General features: G+C 44.0%; 1 protein-coding gene across 2 annotated transcripts in view; it reads right to left on the bottom strand.

Moving 5' to 3' along the window:
• vill (villin-like) overlaps positions 1 to 10,016 on the bottom strand; it is a 163,017-nt gene that overhangs the window by 9,044 nt on the left and 143,957 nt on the right. For both annotated transcript variants that reach the window (XM_043690859.2, XM_043690858.2), the window contains exons 15-17: positions 8,594 to 8,739; positions 8,010 to 8,154; positions 2,108 to 2,296 (exon numbers count right to left, since the gene is read on the bottom strand). In XM_043690859.2, the coding sequence (XP_043546794.2) occupies positions 2,108 to 2,296; positions 8,010 to 8,154; positions 8,594 to 8,739 (480 nt within the window). The remainder of the gene's footprint in view (positions 1 to 2,107; positions 2,297 to 8,009; positions 8,155 to 8,593; positions 8,740 to 10,016) is intronic.

The raw sequence follows: 10,016 nt of genomic DNA on the forward strand, positions 1-10,016 counted from the left end.
GAGGGAAAGAATAAAAGGGAATCTGAGGAGCAACATTTTTACACAGAGGGTAGTACGCATGTGGAATGACCTGTCAGCGGAAGTGGTTGAGGTGCGTACATTAACATTTAAAACACATTTGGACAAATGCATGGAAAGGAAAGGTTTAGAAGGATATGGGTCTAGATCAGAGTGGTGCTGGAAAAGCACAGCAGGTCAGGCAGCATCCAAGGAGCAGGAAAATCGACGTTTCGGGCAAAAGTCTTTCATCAGGAATTTCTGATGAAGGGCTTTTGCCCGAAATGTCGATTTTCCTGCTCCTCGGATGCTGCCTGACCTGCTGTGCTTTTTTAGCATCACTCTGATCTAGACTCTGGTTTCCAGCATCTGCAGTCTTCACTTCTGCCTTCGAAGGATATGGGCCAAGTGCAAGGAAATGGAGTTAGCGTGGATGGACATTTTGGTCGGCATTGACCAGTGTGGGCCAAAAGGGCATGTCTCCATGCTGTAGGACTCTAAGACGCTCTACTAACATCTGGGGGCTAGTGCCAAAATTGGGACAACTGTCTCACAGACCAGTCAAGTAACAACCTGACATAGTCATACTCATGAAATCATACCATAAAGACAATGTCCCAGACATCACCATCAAGCATTCCTGGATATACCTTGTCCTGCTGGCAGGGCACAGTCAGGAGGGAGTTGCCTCTGGGAGTCTTCAACATTGACTCCAGAACCCCATGAAATCTGATGGCTTTAGGTTAAACACTGATTAGGAAACCTCCTGCTGATTTCCACATACCGTCCTCCCTTGGCTGATGAATCAGTACTCCTCCATGTTGAGCAACACTTGGAGGAAGCACCAAGGGTGGCAAGGGCGTGAACTGTATTCTGGGAGGGGAATTTCATTGTCCACCACTAAAGGTGGCTTGGCACCCGGGTCAAAATCCTGGAATTCCCTCTTCAAAGGCATTGTGGGTCAACCTACACCATGTAGATTCCAGCGGTTTGAGAAAGCAGCTCACCATCACCTTCTCAAGAGCAGCAAGAGATAAGCAATAAGTGCTGGCCCAGCCAGCAACACCTACACCCCATGAATGAAATGCTCTGCTTGAAAATATTAGTAGGGGCTTAAAAGTAACTTACAAAAATATTTAAAGGGCACAATTTTACAGGGTCAAAGGCAAAGAATAAGGGAGTTGGACAAATGGGGTAGCTCTTTGAAACAGCCAGTACAGACATGATGGTTCCTTTTGTGTCATAAGGTTCCATGAATATAAGATAGGCGCTTCAGGGGAAAGGCAGATAAATTAAACTTAACATTTTAAAAAAAAATTCATCATTTTACTATTTGAGGACTCTGAATACAGTGAAGGTGATAGAAATGCTATTTCAATGCTCTCGAGGAGTCAGATTGTCACTCGGCTTCTTTCTTCTTATCCTTCCCACAGATTCCACATTTCTACATTTCTCTCTTAGACTTTCAATTTGGGCCCTTTTGGAAACACGGAATGTATCTGAGCTGTGCTGTAAACTAAACCCTTTTAAACACTAAATGTGGTATTTTAGAGTCTGTGGGTTCCAAAGGCACTTTGAAAGGGAAAGAAGTTAAGGAGTGAGGGAAGACGGTGGGAGATGGCTGCCTGGGGCTTTGTGTTGAAAAAGGAGCCAAGTGACTGGAATTGGTTGAGTCAGCTGCTTGGGAGGGTCATCAGTGTGAGTGACTGGGGTTAGGAATTAGTGTTGAGTCAGTGGGGCAGTTTTATAGTGAGCTAGTTGGAGCAGTTTTTAATTTCTTTAACTTTTTCTGGTTGACCATTGAGGTAAATGAGTTGGAACTTCTTGAACTCAAGAGTCAGAGACTTTTTAAGACAGTTCCAGACAGCAAATAATTTCCCTTCAGAAGTTTAAATTTTCCAGGCAATTCCCTCAGAGTCAGTGAATCACACATCCAAAGAGATCTCGAAATGCATCTTTCAGGATGTAGTTAGTCTCCTACTGTCTGCAAACTGAATAATCTGGGCCAATATCTTTACAAAAAGTGGGGGAGTATTTATTTTCAGTCAATGGCACGCAAAATTCAAAGGTTACCAAACAAGTGGCTCTTTATAAGCGATGCTTGACTTACACTCCATTTATGCGAATCCCAGGCATTGAACCACCCAGTAAAGGTCAGGGGTTCACAGCCTTGCTTCACAGTGATGATGGATGTACCCAGGTCCCGATCAGCTGGGTGGGTCTGAAGGTACTCTAGTGCCATCATCTCAGCCTGTTTCTTCTCATATTCGTTGGCTGACTGGCCGATCCACAAGAACAGCTACAAAACAGAGAACACCAAAAAAAAATTAAATTAAGTTATGATGATGCTGTAGTTTTAAGAGCTTATTTTATCTTGGTTTCTTTTGAGAAAGAGATGAATGACAGGTGAAGAGCTGGCTACTGAAGATCTGGATACTGAAGATCACTTGTGTAAACAGCTTGGGAGACCTTGTTTTTTTAATGCAGCCTGAATGGGTGTGGCCACCTCACCCAGGTCAGGATTTCAGGATAGCATCAGAAGCTATTGGGGTCTCAACAGAGTTGGAAGCTTCAGTGCATGTCGCCTGGTTGCTGCACTCTGAGTTTTCTCTTAATGTTTTTTTCCTCCTGGATGGGAGAACTGCATGTGAGAATCTGCGCCTGAATTTTCTTTTTTGCCAAGGATGTGTTTATGGGATGTTACTGCATTGGAACAATTAATTAGTAATAGTTACTGTATCTATTTTTCCGTTAAGTTTTCCAATAGGGCTGTTATTCGGAATTCCTCTCTTTCAGTAGTTGTATTTTGACTATGGTGTTTAGGTGAATTATGCTTTACTTAAAGTTGAGCAGTTTGACCAGCCACATTGCATCTGGAACAGACACTTCACATTTGCTTTGAAAAAAAAAGATAAAGTTAAGGTCTCAGCTACCTTCTTAAAAATATTTTGAGGGAATCCGGTCTGGTTCATTACACATTTTAAACCCTCAGCTGTTAACACACCAGTGAGGGATGTAGGTGTGAGGAAAGGCAACCCATATGAGGCCTTGAAAAGCTAATGGTGAAATGGGCAGCTTCCATCATGAGACCTGAAGTTAGAGATAGTACAATGGATCAGTTCTTAGGATGATATTGATTGGGAAAGCTATAGCTCTAGTTCGTTAGATGGGTCGGTATTTGTCCAATGTGTGCAGGAGGGTTTCCTGACACAATATGTAAATAGGCCAACAAGAGGTGAGGCCATACTGGATTTGGTTCTGGATAACGAACCAGGCCAGGTGTTAGAATTAGAGGTAGGTGAGCACTTTGGGGACAGTGACCACAATTCAGTGACTTTTACTCTAGTGATGGAGAGGGATAAGTGTCCACTGCAGGGCAAGAGTTATAGCTGGGGGCAGGGAAATTATGATGCGGTGAGGCATGACTTAGGAAGCGTGGCTTGGAAAAGTAGGCTTCAAGGCAAGGGCGTAATTGATATGTGGAGCTTGTTCAAGGAGCAACTATTGAGTGTCCTTGATAAGTATGTACCTGTCAGGCAGGGAGGAAAGGGTCGTGTGAGGGAGCCGTGGTTTAATAAGGAATTGGAATCCCTTGTTAAATGGAAGAGGGCGGCCTATGTAAAGATGAGGTGTGAAGGTTCAATTGGGGCGATTGAGAGTTATAAGGTAGCCAGGAAGGACCTGAAGAGAGAGCTAAGAGCAGCAAGGAGGGGACATGAAAGGTCCTTAGTTGGTAGGATTAGGGAAAACCCTAAGGTTTTCTATAGGTATGTCAGGAATAAAAGAATGACTAGGGTAGGAATAGGTCCAGTCAAGGATAGTAGTGGGAAGTTGCGTGTGGAGGCTGAAGAGATTGGGGAGACACTTTTCGTCAGTATTCACTCAGGAACAGGACATTGTTGCCGATGTGAATACTGAGTCACAATTAAGTAGAATGAATGGCTTTGGGGTATGTAGGGAAGAGGTGTTGGAAATTCTGGAAAGGGTGAAAATAGATAAGTCCCCTGGGCCTAATGGCATTTATCCTAGGATTCTCTGGGAAGCAAGGGAGGAGACTGCAGAGCCATTGGCCTTGATTGTTATGTCCTCGTTGTCTACAGGAGTAGTGCCAGAAGACTGGAGGCTAGCAAATGTGGTTCCCTTGTCCAAGAAGGGGAGTAGGGATAACCCTTGTAACTATAGGCCGGTGAGTCTCACTTCTGTTGTGGGCAAAGTCTTAGAGAGAATTGTAAGGGATAGGATTTATGAACATCTGGATAGGAATAATGTGATCAAGGATAGTCAGCATGGTTTTGTGAAGGGCAGGTCGTGCCTCACAAACCTTATTGAATTCTTCGAGAAGGTGACTAAGGAGGTGGACGAGGGGAAAGCGGTAGATGTGGTATATATGGATTTTAGTAAGGCATTTGATAAGGTTCCCCATGGTAGGCTACTTCAAAAAATATGGAGGTATGGCATTGAGGGTGAGTTGGAGGTTTGGATTAGGAATTGGCTGGCTGGAAGAAGACAGAGGGTAGTAGTTGATGGTAAAGGTTCATCTTGGAGTGCCGTTACTAGCGGTGTTCCGCAAGGATCTGTTTTGGGACCATTGCTGTTTGTCATTTTTATAAATGACCTGCAGGAGGGGCTAGAAGGTTGGGTGAGCAAGTTTGCGGATGATACGAAAGTCGGACGAGTTGTTGACAGTGAGGAAGGATGTGACAGGTTACAGCGGGATATAGATAAGCTGCAGAACTGGGCAGAAAGGTGGCAAATGGAGTTCAATGTAGCTAAGTGTGAGGTGATTCACTTTGGTAAGAGTAACAAAAAGATGGGGTACTGGGCTAATGGTCGGATACTTGGTAGTGTGGATGAGCAGAGGGATCTTGGTGTCCATGTACACAGATCTCTGAAAGTTGCCACCCAGGTAAATAGTGCGGTGAAGAAGGCATACGGCGTACTGGCTTTTATTGGTAGAGGAATTGAGTTCCGGAGTCCTGAGGTCATGTTGCAGTTGTATAAGACTCTGGTGCGGCCGCATCTGGAGTATTGTGTGCAGTTTTGGTCGCCATACTATAGGAAGGATGTGGAGGCACTGGAACGGGTGCAGAGGAGGTTTACCAGGATGTTGGCTGGTATGGTAGGAAGATCATATGAGGAAAGGCTGAGGCACTTGGGGTTGTTTTCATTGGAGAAAAGAAGGTTTAGGGGTGACTTGATAGAGGTGTACAAGATGATTAGGGGTTTAGATAGGGTTGACCATGAGAACCTTTTTCCACGTATGGAGTCAGCTATTATGAGGGGGCATAGCTTAAATTAAGGGGTGGTAGGTATAGGACAGATGTTAGGGGTAGGTTCTTTACTCAGCGAGTCGTAAGTTCATGGAATGCCCTGCCAGTAGCAGTGGTGGACTCTCCCTCTTTATGGGCATTTAAGCGGGCATTGGATAGGCATATGGAGGATAGTGGGCTAGTGTAGGTTAGGTGGGCTTGGATCGGCGCAACATCGAAGGCCAAAGGGCCTGTACTGCGCTGTATCCTTCTATATTCTATGTTCTATGACAGGGCCATGTCATGGAGAGAGATTGAGTTGACTGGGTGAGTCCGAAAATGAGAAAAATGAAAGGTGATTGCACCGAGACGTTTAAAATTGTAGAACCTGACAGGACAAATGCTGGGAGAAATCCCTAACCCCAGCTGGAGAATTGAGATGTAGGGGCTGAAGACTTAGAATAAATGTTGGCCTGTTCTTTTTTGACTCTTTCCTGGAGTGTGGACATAATAGACAAGACCAACATTTGTTGCCCTTTCCTAATTACCTTTGAAACAAGGGCCTTGCTCGGGCCACTTCAGAAGACAGTTTAAGAGTCAACTGTATTGCCGTACATACGCAATCACATATAAACTAGACTGCCTACATTCGGCAGACTTTCTTCTGTAAGGCCATTAAGAAACCAGATGTATTTTTACAATAATGGATGACAGTTGCCATGGCCATCATCGTTACTGAGACAAGGTTTCAATTCTAGGTCTTAATTTGTTGTGCATGTATTTGTCTGGCTCTGTGGATCATTAAGTGCAGATAATACCACCAAGACCATCCTCTCCCCTTAGAATATTCTCATTAATGAGAAATTTGTTAGACCATAAGACGCAAAGAGGTACATGAACCTCTGGAATTCTTGCTCCAGAGAGCAAGTGGAAGTTGAACCAATGAATATATTCAAGGTCAAGATTAAAAGATTCTTGAGCATTAAGTGTTGATGTAGAATATCACCATGATTTATGGGCAGCATGGTGGCAGTGGGTTAGCACTGCTGCCTCACAGCGCCAGAGACCTGGGTTCAATTCCCACCTCAGGCGACTGACTGTGTGGAGTTTGCACATTCTCCTTGTGTCTGTGTGGGTTTCCTCTGGACGCTCCGGTTTCCTCCCACAGTCCAAAAATATGCAGGTTAGGTGAATTGGCCATGCTAAATTGTCCGTAGTGTTAGGTCAAGGAGTAAGTGTAGGGGAATGAATCTGGGTGGGTTGCGCTTCAGCGGATCGGTGTGGACTTGTTGGGCTGAAGGGCCTGTTTCCACACTAAGTAATCTAATGATTATATGGAATGGTGAAGATTAGAAGGGTAAAACAGTCTACTCCTGCCCCTGTTTCTTCAGTCCTTAAGTACTAGCGTTGCAATTAGTCACTGGCAGAAGAAGTGGCACTCATTTCATGAAAAAGTGAATGTGTGGGGGCGATCTAATAGAGTTCAGCACTTTTATAACAGGGTGCCATCCAGAAAGCACAGAGGAAATGTTTATATTTGTGGGGGAGACAAGAACTGTAGATCACAATTATAGGACAGTCACTATAAATCCAATAGGCAACTCAGAAGAAACTTTGTAATTCAGAGAACAAATGTGGAATTTGCTGCCTCATGGAGTGGTTCAAACAAAAAGCAGAGGTACATTTACAGGGAAGCATGAAAACTCATTAGGGAGAAAGGAATGGCAATTGTGCTAATATCCATATCGTAGTTTAGGGAGAATAAAGCACTGGGTAGTAATTGAGAGGCTCAACCCAATCTGAGGATTGAAGTTCATTAAGCTACTTTCAAGTGTTAGTGACCGTGAAAATATTGTCATAAAAAGTCATCCAATTCACTAATATTCTTCATGGGTGAAAATTTGCCGTTCTTACCAAGTCTGCCCAAGTGTGATTCCAGTCCCACAATAATGTTGCTGAAGGACTTCTTTCCCTCAATTTTTACAACAATCATCATCATGGTCACTACTGCTGATGTGAGGAGTCTGAGACTAGTGTTATAATCAAAATGTATTTATTGAATTTAAATCCACTAGCTGCTGTAGTAGAATTTGAACCCATGCCCTCAGAGTATTAGGCAGAGTCTCTAAATTATTAGTCTAAATGCATTACCACAAAACTATTATCTGCCCACCAGTAGCCCTTATATAGAGATGATGTCAGTCAGTCGGGGTTCCAGCTCAGGATTACTGTGTAATGATCCTGTGTAGATGAGACAGTTTCATGCTTGACTGAAAGATCAATTTTCCCACCTTGGTGGAGGGAAGGTTCTAGATCTAAGGAGAAGATTCCTGAAATGAGTCATCATCGTCAACAGAAGCAGTAAGATGGTGAATCTAATTGGAGGAGAGAATCAAATTCTTCCAGTCTTTTAAAAAAAGTACTGGACCTTGAGTTAATGGGCCAAAGGTTTTGGGCAATGCACCCGTTTGCTGAGCTTCTGTGGAACTGATGTAGTCAGTCAAGATAAATACACCAGTGCCCTGCCAAATCACAGGCCTGCTCTATCTCATTGGAGAGACAACTGGGGGTGCTTTAATCTGAAGGTGACCACACATCAGATAAAGGGAGGCAATGAGATGAAGAGCCCTTCATGGTAACCTCAACCACTTTGGGTATTGAATCCATGCTGGTGGCATCACTTTATATTGCAAATCAGACATCCAGCTAACTGAGCGAACCAAGTCTGTAATGATAGTGAACAATTTCTAAATCTGTTTGTACCTCTTCCCATGTGTCCAACAACATGACGTCATCTTCATCAAGGTCCTCTTGAGTGAAGTCATAAATTTCAGACATGATGAATCGCCCAGTCTGATTGGAGCATTCAAAGAGGCGAGGGTCATAATCACATTTTTCTTCTTGAAACCTTGGGTTCAGATAAAGAGTTGTCATTGACCAACACAGACTGAGATCCAGAGAGCAACAGTGAACGAAAGAGAGTCATCACAGACCAGTGACATCCAGAGAGTGAGAGAGAGGGGCATCACTGACCAACACAAAGTGAGATCTAGAGAGAGAGAGAGAGAGAGAGAAAAGGAGACACAGTCATCAATGATTAACACAGAATTAGGTCTGCAGAGAGAGAGAGAAAGAGAGAGAGAGAGAGAGAGACCAAAAAAGAGGCATTGCTGACTAACACTGATCAAGTGAGAGCCAGCCAATTAGGTATTGCAAAATCGATTTCCTAAGAAGTCACTAAGTTAGCAGGTGGTTCTAATTGTTACTGTTTATTTATCAACTTTGAGAGAATGTCATACAATTGCAGACAGCAGTCCCTGCGTTTGATCTTGTCTGGTGGTTCTTACCTTTTGTCACTTACGTAACGCCCTCTCCCTCCCAGTGCTGCCCAGAAATCTGGAGGTTCCTGAGCCTCCAGAACAGTCTGCTTCTCTCGCTTTGACAGATTGTTAGCCACCGTCTTGGCCATCTCACGCTCATCGCCACTGCAGCCCTGGAACAACCAGTCAAAATAAAAATAGCTATTCAGTAAAGCTCAGCTCATGAAAACACTGCTCCCCAGCTCCTACCTCATGCTGAGTCCCCTTCATACAACACCTCAATGTTCACTGGCCTCCAGTTATAAAACTTTGATTTTAAAATTCTCATCCTTGTTCTCAGTTCCCTCATTGCCCTCACCTCAGAGCCACAGGCTTCAATCTGTCTTTATTATATATCAAATAGACTGTTACTAGATATTTCAGAACGTGGCCAGACCTGACTATTTATTCCCTCAGAGCTCATAGCCTGTAACTCTCGACTGCCTGATGAAGGGCTTTTGCCCGAAACATCGATTTCGCTGGTCCTTGGATGCTGCCTGAACTGCTGTGCTCTTCCAGCACCACTAATCCAGAATCTGGTTTCCAGCATCTGCAGTCATTGTTTTTACATCCTAGAATTTACAACTGCCCTCCCATTAGTGGCTGAGAGGGAGGGCCTGTGAGATTTATTTTCCCACCCAGCCTTTGTATCAATTTTCTGAGAGGTGTAGGTATGGGGTCTGCTGGCCTGCCCACTTCATGTTCCATTGAGGTCCATAAGTAGCCAATTAATGACCATTTTGGAAGGTCGAACTTGAATATTTAATATAGGATCAAAGACAGGATTCTTAGCAGTGTGGAAGAACAGAGGGATCTTGGTGTTTAAGGACATAGACCTCTCAAAGTTGCCACCCAAGTGGATAGGGTTTTTAAGAAAGCATATGGTTTTGGCTTTCATTAACAGGGGGATCGAGTTTAAGAGCTGTGAGGTTTTGCTACAACTCTACAAGTCCCTGGTGAGGCCACACTTGGAATATTGTATCCAGTTCTGGCCGCCCTACTATAGGAAAGATACAGAGGCTTTGGAGAGGGTGCAAAGAAGGTTTACCAGGATGCTGCCTGGACTGGAGGGCTTGCCTTATGAAGAGAGGTTGACTCAGCTCAGACTTTTCTCTCTGGAGAGAAGGAGGAAGAGAGGTGACCTGATCGAGGTATATAAGATAATGAGAGAAATGAATAGAGTCAATAGCCAGAGACTTTTCAACAGGGCAGGATTGACTGGTACAAGGGGTCATAGTTTTAAGAATTAAGAGAAAGGTATAGAGGGGAGGTCAGAGGAAGGTTCTTTACACAGAGAGTTGTGAATGCATGGAATGTATTGCCAGCGGTGGTGATGGAAGCAGAGTCATTAGGGACATTTAAGCTACTGCTGGATATGCACATAGAGAGCAGTGAATTGAAGGATGCTTAG

The sequence above is a fragment of the Chiloscyllium plagiosum genome, unplaced genomic scaffold (genome assembly GCF_037043375.1).
Source record: "Chiloscyllium plagiosum isolate Xiang-an unplaced genomic scaffold, Cpla_swu_hap1 HiC_scaffold_5, whole genome shotgun sequence".
NCBI classification, from domain to species: domain Eukaryota; kingdom Metazoa; phylum Chordata; class Chondrichthyes; order Orectolobiformes; family Hemiscylliidae; genus Chiloscyllium; species Chiloscyllium plagiosum.